Source organism: Sus scrofa, chromosome 11 (assembly GCF_054392235.1).
Source record: "Sus scrofa isolate SSC_HxYL_T2T_F1_AM1 chromosome 11, Sscrofa_HxYL_maternal_Yorkshire_Landrace_v2.0, whole genome shotgun sequence".
Lineage (NCBI taxonomy): Eukaryota > Metazoa > Chordata > Mammalia > Artiodactyla > Suidae > Sus > Sus scrofa.
This window is the reverse complement of record NC_139393.1, coordinates 71460348-71475452: the sequence shown is the minus strand read 5'-3', so window position 1 is coordinate 71475452 and position 15105 is coordinate 71460348. Positions and strand designations below refer to the sequence as shown.

Sequence of the window (15105 nt, the reverse complement as noted above, 5' to 3'; positions counted from 1 at the left end):
CAATAAGTACCATAACCAGTGCTTTAGAACACACTTGACAAAATACCAAGTGAGTCTTGGCCTAAGATGAAGATGGAAAAAGGCAGCAGAAGAAAGGTGAGACATTTGCTTCCATGTGAAGGAGCCCTGCTGACAGCCTGTCCCTGTCCCCTGTGCACTCAAGGCCCCAGCCAACAGGAAGTCCAGGTGGCTCACGTACAGGAGACACACTCTTGCATCTTGCATCGCCTCCTGCTTTAAGAGCCTTTATGAACTGAGACTTTGGCACAAACACAGATCCAATCCTTCCCTACCTGAGGTTCACGTGTCAGTAGATCAAGAGAATAGAGCTCAGATTTTCGTGGTGAATCACAAAGAAACCAGGCTTGGGAGGCTCCCAGGCTCTCAGTTCTGGAGGGCTGGGTTGGGGGGGTTATGTCTTTACCTCCTAGAAGCTGGGATGTTCCCCGGAATCAAAAGTTAAACATGCCATAGGCAAAGCTAAAAAATGATGTCTTCCATGGCTCTCCATCCAACATACGCTGCAGCTGCTGGTTTGGGAGAAACACTATCCGTCATCTATCCCCCAAGACAAAAATCAAATCCTAAACCAATGAGATGAGAGGTATGGGGGCTATGACCTGAGTAAAACTTGAGAAAAGCAATTTTCTATCCCAATGTGAAAGGCAAAGGAACAGCAACACTTACCCACCCTGTGAAATAGCCACTCCACCCACAGCCTACATCCTCCCTCTAGTTACCATGTGTGAGGTCCCTTGTCCCCCATCAAGGACCCAGAGATTATCAGAGAAAGACAAATATATGACATTGCTAATATGCAGAATCTAAAAAAAAAAAAAAAAGAAATGAATTTATTTCCAAAGCAGAGACTCAGAAACATAGAAAACAAACAATCAATGGTTACCAAAAGAAAAGGAGAGTGGGGAGAAGGGTAAATTATGAGGTTGGGATTAACAGATACAGACGATTATGCATGTAATAGACAACCAACAAGGACCTACTGTATAGCTCAGTAATGACCTATAAGGGAAAGGAACCTAAAAAATAGTATAGAAATATGTGCGCTGTGACATAAACCTGTAACTATGACAACACTGTAAATCAATTATACTTCAACAGAAATTTGTTTAAAAGCGAAAGATAGAATTCATGGAAAACTGGCCTAGGCATCAGAACATTTTGCTTCAGAAACCAGATCAGCCATCGGATGATGATGACTCCAAGCCCATCACAAGCCCTCGTGCGCCTCCAGGTCCTTATCCGTGGAAATACCTGCCTTCTTTACTTCGAAGGAATCCTGAGAAAAGTAAATGATATATAACAGCTCAGAGTGCTTTGAAACCAGCATAAAAACAAGTGTAAGCTATGATCACTTTACTACACAGAAGTCCTGGGAAGAAAGCTACTCGATTCTTAATGGCACAAGCTTGGAAAACTCATTTGCTGCTGAGAGGTGATCATGGAGAACATGACCTCTTGAGAAACCTCATTCATAAAAGCCAGCTTTTCCAGACAGTGATTAACCGTTTCACTTCTAAGCATATTCTTAAAATTCCTGACCAGTATGGAGCTCCCTTGTGGTGCAGTGCGTTAAGGATGCAGCATTGTCACTGCAGCAGGATCCGCTGGCCTGCGATCTTCCACATGTCCTTGTCCCACCCAGCTGTCACCCTAAGACCTCAGGCCTGGGGCACATGGGAAAGTAGATTCAGACAACAGGACAGGAGCACTGTCCACACCCCAGGGGCTGACCTGGGGTTCTCATTCCTGATGAGCAAATGCATCCCCAGATTCACAGAGACACCTCCTCTCAGCAAGCAGCCACGAGCTCTCACTAAGTAACAACAGAGAGGACTCAGCCTGTGCCCAGATCATCAACGTCCCAACACAGTCACCACCCCAGACCTGCTGCCTTCCCACGGGTCCATCTCAACGAGCTGGTGTGTAACGGTGTCACAAGTGTGTGAATGGACGAGTAGACGTAGCTCACCAGGGCCGCCACAGCTCACCCACGTGGGGATGGTAAGGAGGGAAGGTGGCTTCTTCCTAAAGGCTCCTGACCCCTGTGAACCCAGCACAACGCTGCTGCCAATGTCACACTCTCAGCACTTCCAGCTCCCAGAGGACGTGGTCACCTGGACTCCACCCTCATTTATGATCCCCAATCTGAGCCCCTGCTCCCGGGAGTTCTCAGTACCCTGTTTATTACCCTGAGGCCAATTCAGGGTGCAGGTGTCTGAGACCCTGGAGATGAAGCTCTCAGGATAAGCCTCCCTGACCCTGGACAAGCCGTCAGTCATTAGATGGTCAGGCTCGTGAGTCAGAGCGCCCGAGATGGAACCTTGGTCTTTATGCTTCGTGTGACCACAGGCACACATTGTAACCACTTGTACTCAGCGTCCTCTCTTTTAAAGGGGAGGTGATATAATACCCAGGCCTTCATGGACTTAGCCAGAGGAACACAAGTGACAGCACATGTAAAGTGCTCAGAGCAGTTCCTAATACACAATACTTTTTGACTACTTACAATTGTTATTACTAAACGACTAATAGTACTGCTGCCACTACCTCAAGCACCACTGCTACTGAGTTGAGCTCATGTTACTGCTAGAGTACTTCTGGGACTACTAGTGAGTATGAGTCCCTGATACTATTATGAGTACAGCTAGTACTACTATTGAGGACGAGCCCCTGTCACGGCTATGAATACTGTTAGGACTACTGCTGAGTATGAACCCCTGTTACTATAATGAGTACTGCTAGGACTACTACTGAGATGAGCCCTCAGCTCCTCCACTCCCCACCTTCCTGCCATGACCGCCCAACAACCACCCTCTGAAAGAGGGGCCAGCGCTCTACCAGTGGCCGCCTTGTGCAGCCCCGGGCCTGGCCTTCCTGGACCCCAGCAGTGAGTATCACTGGGCTGGACAACTGTGGGATCAACACTCCCCCCTGCCCTTTACACAGCACTGTGGTACCTGGGGGGGTCTGTGTCCTCTCAAAAGTGACACTCTGCCCTGCACCTGTCCCCACCCTCTGGCACATGGTCAGCCCACCTTTGTCGTAAGTGAGAACTCAGTCTCCTGGCACCATCAGTCACCTGGGAGCTGACAGAGTCTCTGGTTTCTCCAGTGAGGGGGCAGATTCACCTACCTGGCCACCCTCTGCCCACAGGGCCCCTCAGGATGACAAGAGCCACACTGTCCACCTACAAACCCCTTGCCCACTGTCCTCAGCCCAACAAAACATACTGATGACAACTCATCACCTTCTCCAGCTAAACAGCCCTTCCTGGCATCTTCCTCTTCTGTCCCTCCTGCTGTCACACCCACAGGCTGCCCACATCCCTAAGGCGGCACGAAGGTACCACAGAGAGCAAGAGCCACCAGGAAGAGGTACGGCAGACACCCCGCAGCCACAGCCCACAACAGGCAGGCTGACTGGCACTGTGCCCCAGGGGAAGTGCTCTCACTGGGGACCTTGACCCAGTCCCTTCAGGGTCATGGAGGTCACGGACCTCATGGCTTCAGCCTTTGGTTTCCCTCTGCACACCCCCTCCTACACCCTCTGTAAGTGCCAGGTTGCCAAGCCTCCCCTTTCAACCAGCAACGCCCCTGACAACCAGGGACACCAGCCAGATGGGTGGGGCACAGAATTCATGGTGAAACTGGAGCTCCCCCAACAGGGTGCTGGGGAGCCCATCCATAGGGAAGGGGGTGCTCCTGGGAGCTCTGGGCAGCTCCAGCCCAGACCCAGGGCCCTAGTTCTGTTCTTCTGGAAGAGAAGAAGCAACGATCTCTCCTTAGGAAAGCATTTATCAGATGGGGCCTGGTCAAGCTAAAATTCTTTGCTGAGCACCTGGTAATGCCTTATGTTTCTGGGGCTCTGGTCCAAGATTGCTTCCTCCAAACCACAGGGCGCATATTCCTTGAGGTTGTAGGATCTTATTTTGTTCAAGGACCGCTCTTAGCATTTACCTTATTAACTGAGCACCAACAGTGTCTTAACATGGTATCAAATGGCCTTTCCTTTCAGTGCCATCCTTCCATGACACTACGTTTTAAGCAGGTAAAGAAAAACAGCAATTCCCCAGAGGTCCAGCCCTTTAAGCATCTGTCCTTTTTAAAGATTAACTCAATTGCTGAGCTCCGTCAGGTTTCTCAGATAAGACTTATCTCAGACCTTCAACTACTGGCCTCTCTCCCCACTGCCCCGTCCACCTCAGGACTGATCCACATTCACTGAAAAGCAATGCACCGTATGTAAAAGACTTTACCTCAAGAAATGTAAAAACGCCCAAAACTAAATAGGATTTCCAGTAACACTTGATGATGGCTTTCATTAAAGAAGGCTCCCGTGCATCTTTCTCAGCTCTTGAAACTTCCCGATCCCAGTACCTGCGAGGAGACACTAAGAACAATAAAGGACAGCCTGCCCGCCACAGGGAGAACAGGGGAGGGGCAGCGTGGAGACAAGCCTCTACTGCAGGGCCCTCTGTGACTGTCCCTGAGGGGCTGGCTAATGGCTTGCAGGCTCTTGAAGGCAGAACCATGCAGACCCTGAAGCACCAGAACAACAGGCTTTGAGGGAAAGAGGCCCAGGCTCAGGACACACGTGCCTGCCAAGCTCCGCTGGACTCACAGCACAGGAGCAGCCCAGGAGGGCAGCCAAGCTCCTCCAGGGACACCCCCTCGGGGACAGAGCCTGGCATCCAGGGCCTTGGCTGAGGGCCCCTCCTCTTCCAGCCTCCAGAGTCAGTTCAGCCTGGGCTCCGCCTGAGGGGCGGGGGCGAGCGTGCAGGGTCCGGGGAAGGGGGCTCCAGGAGAGCCCAGGGGAAGGCAGCGCCCACTCCCACCACCAGCCACACGGAGACTTGCTCCCTCTTCCTCCCCTGCACCTGGCTGCCTGCTGCTCACCCTTGCAGCTCTTCTCCAAGGCGCGCGGAGCGATCTTCTGGAAGCACCGAGTACATGTCATCTTCCTCTAACCTCCGCTTGTAGCCAACTCGCAACAGGGGGGTTAGCCACCTGTTAAAATGGAAAGAGAAGGAGAATGACATGCATCCAAACCAGGCATCTCTGTCTAATTACAATCCTACATTCATGGGCTTTGTAAAAAAAAAAAAAAAAAAAAAAATTACATTTTAAATATAGAGAGATACGGGAGGAAAATACTTAGATATGTTTACACACACACACCAGCTATAAATCCTGAAAGAGGAGTTCCCATCATGGCACAGTGGTTAACGAATCCGACTAGGAACCATGAGGTTGCAGGTTCGATCCCTGGCGTTGCTCAGTGGGTTAAGGATCCGGTGTTGCCGTGAGCTGTGGTGTAGGTCGCAGACACGGCTCGGATCCCGAGTTGCTGTGGCTCTGGCTTAGGCTGGCAGCTATAGCTCTGATTAGACCCCTAGCCTGCGAACCTCCATATGCCACGGGAGTAGCCAGAGAATTGGCAAAAAGACAAAAAAATAAAATAAAAAAATAAAAAATAAAAAAATCCTGAAAGACCCTGGAAGCAATGACACACTGGTACAAAGAGCACTCCAAACCCCCAGATCTCGGGTTTTGTTCTTTTTTAACGTACACAATTATCATCTCTTTTTTCTTGTGATGACAACTTTTAAGGTCAACTCTCAGCAGCTTTCAAATGTGCCACACAGTGTGATTAACACAGTCATCATAACGGCCTCTACATCCCCACCACTTATTTACTTTATAATGGGAAGTCTGGGCTTTAGCCCCCTTCACCCAGATCTTGACTTTCTAACATCTTTCTTCCCTAAAGGGAACCAAGGCTCCTTGCAGCAATGGCTGGTTCCACGCTTGGGCAGTCTGGGTCAGCGCCTGATGATTAGCTTGTTGGGTGTAAGGTAAGGGCCTGACATTAGGCTTTGGAGACACGCACTTCAGAGACATCCATCTCCCATGAACACATGCCAGCCACACAATGAGATAAAGAGCCCGGCCACCCCACCCATGAAGTCCCCCGTTTTCAGAAAGCTCTGGGTGACCAGATAACAAACCATTTCACTAACTGCTTGCTTCTGCCTTCCCACACTTTAATTCCCGCTCTTGTGTTTTAAATACACCAATAAACAGTGAGTACACAAAATCCTAGACACCCCACCCTCCACCCCCAAAAGGCAGAACTCCAAGCCCAGGCTTGCTCGCACGTCCTCTTTCTCTCTACCCAGGACCTCACTGTGTGGCCCCAGGTGTGCCTTGAACCCTGTAAGACACATAAGTGATAAACCTTATCATTTCAAAGTTCCCTGATGGTTGTTGCTGAGACGCGTCTCGCAATCATAAGAACCACAAGGGCCAGCCCAGTCATAACACTGGCTCCAAAAGGGCCATGTCTGTGGGGGCTGCCAGAACCAGTACAGGCCCAGGTGAGCAGCGCCCCAGGCATGCCCACCCACAGCATCGCTATCAATGGACCAAGACCCACAGGCAGAGAAGGTCCATGATGGGCCTGGGACCTCTTGCACCATCAAGTGAGGAAGCGCTCAGGAATCGTGAGGATGTGTAGAAAGACAGAGAAGCCAGCTTGAATGGCTCTCACTACACAAACCTGGGATACTGTCAGCATCACGACAAATACGTGGCAATGAATGACAACCCATTAAATAATGAAAGACTCCAGGAGTCCTTACTGCTATGTTAACAGGAGAGAAAGGAAATCTCTTGCAAAAGAATGCAAACATAAAAGGAATCCTGGAGTCAGAAGATTATCAATGGAAGTTAAAATTAGTGAGAATGATATTGACATTATCTCAAATTATCTCTCTGCAAATTACTTCTTAAATATAAAAGGAAAAATCAGTAACTGTACAGATGTTACCCCCAAAAAAAACTCTTTTCAAATCCATTATGCATTATGTAAATAATAATGATTAATATGCAGAGTGAGCCCAAAGATTCACACCATTTTTCTGATTTTGCCAAAGTAAGGAAATTCCAAAGCCAGACAATAACAACCCATGAAAGCAGAGACCACATTTCTTTCATTGCATTGTTCCTGGGACAATACAGGTACACAGGAGGTGCCCAAGAATGATGAGTGGAATAAATGAATATCCATGAATCATTAAAGAAGCAAGAAGAGAGACTGAGCTTCGGGTTTTACAAACCCCGTACCTTGGCACCTCTGAAGAATCCTAGTCCAGGAGTCTGAAGACCAGACTCTGGTGCCAGCAGTGGTGCTGAGGACCCAGGGCCTCAACTGTGTCCCCCCCTCCCCTCCTCCACTCCAGTCCAGCATCTCCATGACCCTCAGTATCTCTAGGTCAATTTCCTTCCAAAACACAAGTATAAATCTGTGAGCGTTACCCTTAAAAAGGTTTGCAACACGTTGGGCCAGTTACCCGATAGTTATCACTCCAGACAAGGCTCCGGGAACCAGCACTGGGGCTGAACCATATGATGATGCCCAGCCCTGAAAGGAGCTCTTTAAATTCTGCTCACACAGGAAAAGATGCTCGACATCAGTCATCCTTAGGGAAATGCAAATCCAAACCACAATAAGACATCACTTCACACATATTAGAAGGGCTACATGGGGAAAAAAGAAAGGAAGAGAAAACAAGTGTTGGTGAGGATGTGGAGAAACTGGAACCTTTGAACACTGATGGGGGAGTGTAACACGCTATGATCACAAAGGACAAACACTGCATGATTCTACTTCCATGAGACAACACAGTGCAATCACATTCATAGGGAAACAAAGTAGCACTGGGGTTGTCAGGGGCTGGGAGGAAGGGGAGAAGGCAGTTTGTGTCTGATGACGCATTAATGTAGAATGAAAAGAATTCTGAGGAGTTCCCATCGTGGCACAGAGGAAATGAATCCGATCAGGAATCATGAGGTTGCAGGTTCGATCTCTGGCCTCACTCAGTGGGTTAAGGATCCTGCGTTGCTGTGAGCTGTAGTGTAGGTTGCAGACACGGCTCAGATCCCGAGTTGCTGTGGCCCTGGTGTAGGCCGGTGGCTACAGCTCTGATTTGACCCCTAGCCTGGGAATCTCCATATGCCGTGGAGTGGCCCTAGAAAAAGCAAAAAGACAAAAATAAATAAATAAATAAAATACTATGTCTTCTCTTAAAAAAAAAAGAAAGAAAGAAAATATACATTCTTTTCTAAAACCTACAACAATTACCAGGAGCCACAATGCACTTCTTATCCTAGACCCTAAGTCCAACCTGTGCTGTGAAAACACTAAAAACACAAGTGAGGTCATTTGCATAAAAGTCGGTCAGCTAGTGTTACTGGCATCATTTATCATTTTGGAGAGCAGATCAAAATCAAAGAGAAGAAAATCAAATACCCAACGAGAGGATGAAAACTCCGTTTTTCTCTACAAGGTGGGCTTGTCTCTGGGCGCCACTTCCTGGCTGGGCTCTTTTCCCGGGACAGCGAGTGGGGGACACAAGGCATCACTGAGGCACCTCAGACTTGAAACCCAGGGTGGCAACCATGATTAACAACTAACTTCACAAAAGTCTAGCCCCTACCCCCCTTTTTATTTAGCCTCCCCCCTTGGAATTGGGCAGTTCCCAGGACAGGGATCAAACACACACCTGAGCAGTGACCCAAGCCACAGCAGTGACAATGCTGGAGAGATAACCTGCTGAGCTACCAGATGCCCCTTTTAAAAGTTAATACTGAAAGAACAAAGTCACTGGGAGGAGTGGCTTAAAGCAGTAGCCAGCCTAAACCTCCCATCAGAATCACCTGGAACCTTGTTTAAACCCCACCCCCAGCCCCGTTCCCTGTTGCCCTTATTTGCACCTCCTCCTTTGAGGACCACTCTGGGGAGAGGGTCCCTGAGGCCTGTGGGGTCGTATCTAGATCTCTAGCCTTGAGAGAAGTGGTGGGTGGTCTCAATCCTGGCGTGTGTCGGAAGCCAAAGCAAAACATGCTCAAGAACAGTGTCCACATCCATTAAATAAAAATCAGAGTGTTTTGTACCCACATGAAATTTGCCACAACTAGGTACCAAGACATACAGTGAGAGACGCACCTGGACAAAGGAAGGAGGAAGAGAGACATGGTCAGAGACACAGGCACAGAGGGAGCCACACAACTGGAACTCAGCTGTCACCAAGGAACATGGGGAAGTGGGGAACGTTATTGGAAGACGGCAGTGGTCCAGGGCACTAATTAGATAAAGGAAGCTGTTCTTAAGTTACTTGCTTAGGAAAAAAGGCTGCAGCTTTGGTTCAGAATTGCGAATTTCTGAGCAGCACTGGGGAAGCCGGCTAAGGGTGGGGTGGGGAGCATCCAGACCCTTCCCCACAAGGGGTGAGTCCCCCCTGGGCAGCCTGGGCTCTCAGCCTCCCTGCCTCCTGCTCCCCGGTACAGGAGGCTGATGGGAAGGTGAGCAGCAAAGCTGGGGCACCTGACACCCCAGCTACCAGGTCCCGGGTCTCCCTCCCAGGCCTCCCTTGCCCTGACCCTCAATCCTCAATCCCTGAAAAATGCCAGCAGCGTCAGGCCAGGCCCCCCTTGGCAGCTGGGTGTCGCATGTTCAGCTGGGCACTCACCAGAAGAACAGGCTCGAGCAGAGGTTCCCGTCCTGCAGCGGGTTGGGCTTTCCCATGTTGCCCACCTGGGTGGGCGTGGGCTGGAGTCACACTCTTCTGGCTGTGCTGTCACTCCCGCTGCTCCTGGAGGCTTGGCCACCAAGTAGGTCTGCTGGGCAGGAGCCTGAAGTCCACCTCCTTCTGGGAGTGAAGCACCTATGGCTTGCCTGGCTTCTGCTGCCCAGGGCCACTCCCTATGCACCGGCCACAACTGCATCCACCTGTAGCCCTGAGCCCCAGAGCCTAGATCAGTGCAGAGCAGCCGGACCAAGGGGTGGCCAGGCAGGCACTGCCAGGAGCCACACGCTGTTGCAAGGCGAGGCCTCCTGCACAGTAGGAGGAGGCGGGTAAAGAAACTGCCAGGCACTTGGTGTCAGGGGCCTGGGCACCCAATTTCCAGCACCCTGCAGTGAACTCCACTGAAGTGGGTGCTCTGAGCCCAGGCCCCACCCAGAAGGTGGAGTGGGGAAGTGTAGGCTCTATCAGCTCCCTCTGCTCAGAACAACCCACCCCCTCAGCTGTGGAGAAGACCCAGAAAAAGCTGCAGAGGGAGATAACAGCCCGCCCTCTGGGCAACCTGACCTCATCAGGACCAGACAAGGATGCAGCGGGAGGTTCTCCAACTATAACCCAGCAGGACCCTATGGGGCCTTCCAGGGATAGACACCCCCACCCCCACCCGCGTCCTCTGCCTGCCTCTTTGGAGAAAAGCTTTAGTCTGCCACCTCCTCTGAGTTACAAAAGGTTGGTTCAGGAATCAATGACTGAAAGAATGTGAACATGTAATAACAAAAAAATATTAAGTGATAGATCAGCCATATAACAGTCACAGAGTCTTTAGTTCCTCCCTGAAGGATACAGAAAACAGTGTCTGACGCACATCTCCGACTTGTTTTGTAGATACTAAAACCCCCACCAGATGGAAGGAATGAGCTGCCTGATGACCATGAGCGGGGAGCCCTCAGACCACCTGGAGCCTGAGGACTGAGGATGCTAAACCACTTGATGCCACCCTGGTCCCTCACCACGAACCAGAGAACAGTACAGGAGCTGATCACATGCCCTGGACTCTCTCCCTCACCTTGCCTTCAAACACCCTCCTCTGAAATCCCCTGGGGAGTCTGGGTCTTTTGAGCATGAGCTCCCTGTACTCCCTGCCTGGCCCTTGCAAAAACCTTCCTCTGCTCCAAACTCCAACATTTCGGTTTATTTGGCATCACTGTGCCTTGGGCGCAGGAACTTGGGTTGGACAACACAACCTGCAACTAAACCCTCAACTGGCCAGCGTTTAGCATAGATTGTTTGTTTCGCTGCAAGCGAAGGTAACCGAAGCTTAGAGGAGCTCACATGATTTAGGAAGATGAATGCATGCTGTCCTGGGGACAGGCTGTGGGCATCTCACATGCTGCACTGTGCTGGGACCTCTGTGAGCGTCTGCTGCCCTCCTAGACTGGGAAAGGGGAATAGGACACGACAGAGAGAGACTGCCTGATGATTGCTTTCATCGTGTGCTCAGATCCTAGCCGAATAACAGCAACGCATGTTACAGAATCCAGGTTATGCATATTTCTGGAGAACTTACCTCACCCTTCACTTTAATAATGCCCTATTCAAGAAGGTGTTATCATCTCCCTTTGACAGATGAGGGAGATGAGGCTCAAGGACAGCACTTGTCCAGGGTCTTAGAATCGGGAAGTGATGAACCCTGGTTTGGCCTCAAGTCCACGTCCAGCAAGGTCTGTCTCACAAGAGGATGGACAGGGTGCATAAAAAGAGCCCAGAATATGCTTTTTAACTGAATGAATGACTGTAGGGCTGAATGAACAACATCTTGGGCTCTTACTCACAAGTCTTTAGTTATTTGTGTAGCCATCTTACAGCTCAGCAGTCTCTTCCCTTCCACCTAGATGAAGAAAGATCAAAGTTCGTGAAGCTTATAACAAGATCTATTATTTTTCTGATAGTTTACTGTGTGCCTCAGCTACACTGATGATATCAGCAATGGTCTGGGCTTCAGTTATACAAGATGAATAAGTTAGGGAGACCTAATGTACAGCAACGTAGCTATAGCTGACAATATTGTGCTGTGTACTTTTTTGTTTTGTTTTGTCTTTTTGCCATTTCTTGGGCCACTCCCGCGGCATATGGAGTTTCCCAGGCTAGGGGTCCAATCGGAGCTGTAGCTGCCAGCCTATGCCAGAGCCACAGCAACTCGGGATCCGAGCCGCATCCGCAACCTACACCACAGCTCACGGCAACACTGGATCCTTAACCCACTCAGCAAGGGCAGGGATCAAACCGCAACCTCATGGTTTCTAGTCGGATTCGTTAACCACTGCACCACGACGGGAACTCCTGTGCTGTGTACTTTTAATGGTCTAAGAGAATAGATCTTAGATGTTCCCAACATAAAAAGGAGAAAAAAAGGAAACGGTTACAGTGTGATGTGATTGCTATGTTGACTGGCTTGGCTGTGGTGAATATTTCAGCATATATATGCATATTAAGTCATTGAGTTGTACATCTTAAATACATACAATTTTTTAGCGTCAATCTATCCCAATAAAACTGGAGGGGACATGTCTTTTAAAAAAAGTAATGTATTCAAACATTTTTTAAATAAGTCAAACATATAAGAAAGGCAAAATGTTGATAATATTCTGTTGATGGGCAAGATGTGGATTTATTACTCTATTTTCTTAATATTTCATGCATGTTTGAAATTTTCTGTTGCAAAAAAGAGTCAGAAACATGTTCATTTTTTTAATTACCTGCCTTTCTGGTGTTTGCTCTTTCCCAGAGAAGACAATCTACAGCCTCCATAACCAGCCCTCACCGGATGTCCAGTTCTCTTTGACATGCCCCACCGTTTCCAGCCTGTAAACACTCAGCTTCTGGTACTACTGCAAAGGTGAAGACAGTGCTTGCTGAAGTGGGAGGTCTAGTGACGTCCCTTGTCACACGGCCCCAGACTGTCCTCTCCCGTCCCCACAACCATCTCCGGACCACGGTGAGCATCTCCAAGCTGCCACATACACTCGATCCCCTCACCTTCTGCTTTTTTTAAAAAAACGAAGAGCTTTTGAAACTTTTTAGGGTTTTTTCCCTGAATGTTAACTAATATAGAAGAGATGCTGAAATCCAGTGTTGAACTGTACAGAGAAGATTGGACACGAAGCTAGGGCACCAGAGCTCTAGATGTTTCACTTACTACCTAACCTACCTCAGGTCTAGAGCAGGAAATTGCCACCCTTCCTACTTGCTGCAGTTATTGTGAACCTCAGAATTTGTGAATTGCACTTTGTAAATCCTAAAACCTAAGTCAACATACAAAGAAAAATTTTGAGCCTTTTTTTCATTCGTTCAACAAATGTTCAGTGAATGCTTCCTAGGAGCATGGCCTCTAGGGCAGGCACAGAGCTTACAAACATGGGGAAGATGTCATAGGACCTCTATCTGTGCTCGTTTACTGATCTTAAATGGTTCAATACTATAACTGAAAAGTCAGTAACAAGTGTTGGAGAGGATGTAGAGAAACTGGAGCCCTCGTACATTGCTGGTGGGAGTGGGAAATGGTGGACAAATGCTGCAGTCCCCTGGCCTGGAATAATTCTGTCTCCCAGGGTCACCCAGCAGGAAGGAGCCCAATTGTCTAAGCAGTGCCGTGCTTGCTAATACACTTTTAGTGGCCTCCTTCCCTTCTCTGTCTCACTTCTCCACTCCCTACAAGTGTTTTCCCGGGAACCCTTCAAAATGAACTATTTCTCCTCAAATCCTTGTTTCAGGGTCTGCTACTGTGGGAACCTAAACTAAGACACCTATCAGAAACATCCTTCTTATTACTGATAAATATATTCACTCTCTTGCTCATGGACCTTTTATTTTTATTATTTATTTGCTTTTTAGGGCTACATTCACAGCATACAGAGGTTCCCAGGCTAGGGGTCAAATCAGAACTGTAGCCGCTGGCCTACACCACAGCCACAGCAACGTGGGATCCGAGCCACATCTGGGAGCTACGCCACAGCTCATGGCAACACCAGATCCTTAACCCACCAAGTCAGGCCAGGGCTCAAACCCACATCCTCATGGATACTAGTTGGATTAATTTCCGCTGAGCCATGCCAGGAACTCCACTCCCTTGCACTCATAGAAGACCTAACTAATCCTATACAGCCTGGGTTGTCAGTACAGCAGCACAATCATTAAGAGGATCCTGAGAACTTGAAATGCATTGGTTCAAACTGAGATGTGCTGTACACATAAAATACACAATGGAGGAGTTCCCATCGTGGCTCAGTGGTTAATGAATCTGACTAGGAACCATGAGTTGCAGGTTCGATCCCTGGCCTTGCTCAGTGGGTTAAGGATCCGGCGTTGCCGTGAGCTGCAGTGTAGGTCGCAGACAAGGGTTGGATTCTACGTTGCTGTGGCTCTGGCATAGGCCAGTGCCTGCAGCTCTGATTAGACCCCTAGCCTGGGAACCTCCATGTGCCATAGGAGCGGCCCCAGAAAAGGCAAAAAGACAAAAACAAAAACAAAAAAAATACACAATGGATTCCCAAGGCAGTCTAAAATATTTTTTGTCTCACTAATGTTTTTTTGCATTGATTACAGTTAAAATGGTATGTCGAACACACTGGTTTAACAATAGCTTACTAGCATTAATTTCATTTGTTCCTTTTCACTTTTTAACATGACTACTACAAAATTTAAAGTGATAGAAATAGTTCACATTCTATTTCTATGGACCCAAGATAAGGTGGCTGCTTTGGATAAGAGGCAAGTGGTTTTGGAGACCATGGAAACTGCTAAATGAGGCAGTAAACAAATTTGGCGCACGTGCAAAAGCACAACCACTAAGAGACAGCTTTATCATTACCTGCACCTGATTTTGCTCATTAACCTACGTCACCTTCCCTAATAAAAGTCATGTGGGCTAAAGCCTGGGCGCCTTTGTTCTGTGGAATGGAGTGCCTCCTGGTCCCCCACTTTCTAAACGTCTTGTGTGTTTTGTCATGTCTCGCAGCCCCTCTTCCACGATCTCCCGTTGCCCTGCAGTGCTGGACGTGGCAAAGTGGGAAAGGGCAGATGGCCTTTGGCCCAAAGCTGGTGATTTTGGTCAGAAAGCCTGAGGTGCCAGCTCTTCTAATGATCTGGTCTCTAAGGATACATTTAATCCATGTCATGTGTCCATGGGTTCAGAATTAAACCACCTAGTGCAGCTTACTTGTGACCCATGAGAGATGCTACTCTCTCTAAATTGAGACCAAGTCCTGGACCAAAAGTTTCCACCCCTTTCACCAACTGGTGCCTATATTACACACATATATGTGCCTATATGTGTGTAATTTATCATTCTTCAACAGCCAAGGAGCTTTGTTAATCAAAACAGCTCATGCAGGCTATTTCTAGCACACATCCTTCCTCTAGGCCTGCAACCCTCAAGCTGCTTTTCTTATTTCAAATTTAGACTTCCATTCAGTAACTGACTATCAAGCATTACTTTGCATCTC

General features: G+C 48.6%; 1 protein-coding gene across 48 annotated transcripts in view; it reads right to left on the bottom strand.

The window, feature by feature from the left end:
* Positions 1-15105, bottom strand: part of LOC100517850 (ATP-binding cassette sub-family C member 4-like) — a 174250-nt gene that overhangs the window by 147238 nt on the left and 11907 nt on the right. For 39 of the 48 annotated variants that reach the window (XR_014819728.1, XR_014819722.1, XR_014819720.1 and 36 more), the window contains exons 1-3: positions 9551-9987; positions 4917-5027; positions 4277-4397 (exon numbers count right to left, since the gene is read on the bottom strand). Coding sequence is in view for 24 of the 48 variants with exons in the window: in XM_084982093.1 (XP_084838219.1) it covers positions 4277-4397; positions 4917-5027; positions 9551-9606 (288 nt within the window). In the remaining 24 variants the exon portion in view is untranslated. Of the gene's footprint in view, positions 1-293; positions 1247-4276; positions 4398-4916; positions 5028-9550; positions 9988-15105 lie in introns of those variants that run through there. The other 9 variants (XR_014819741.1, XM_084982096.1, XM_084982102.1 and 6 more) reach the window with 4 other exon arrangements.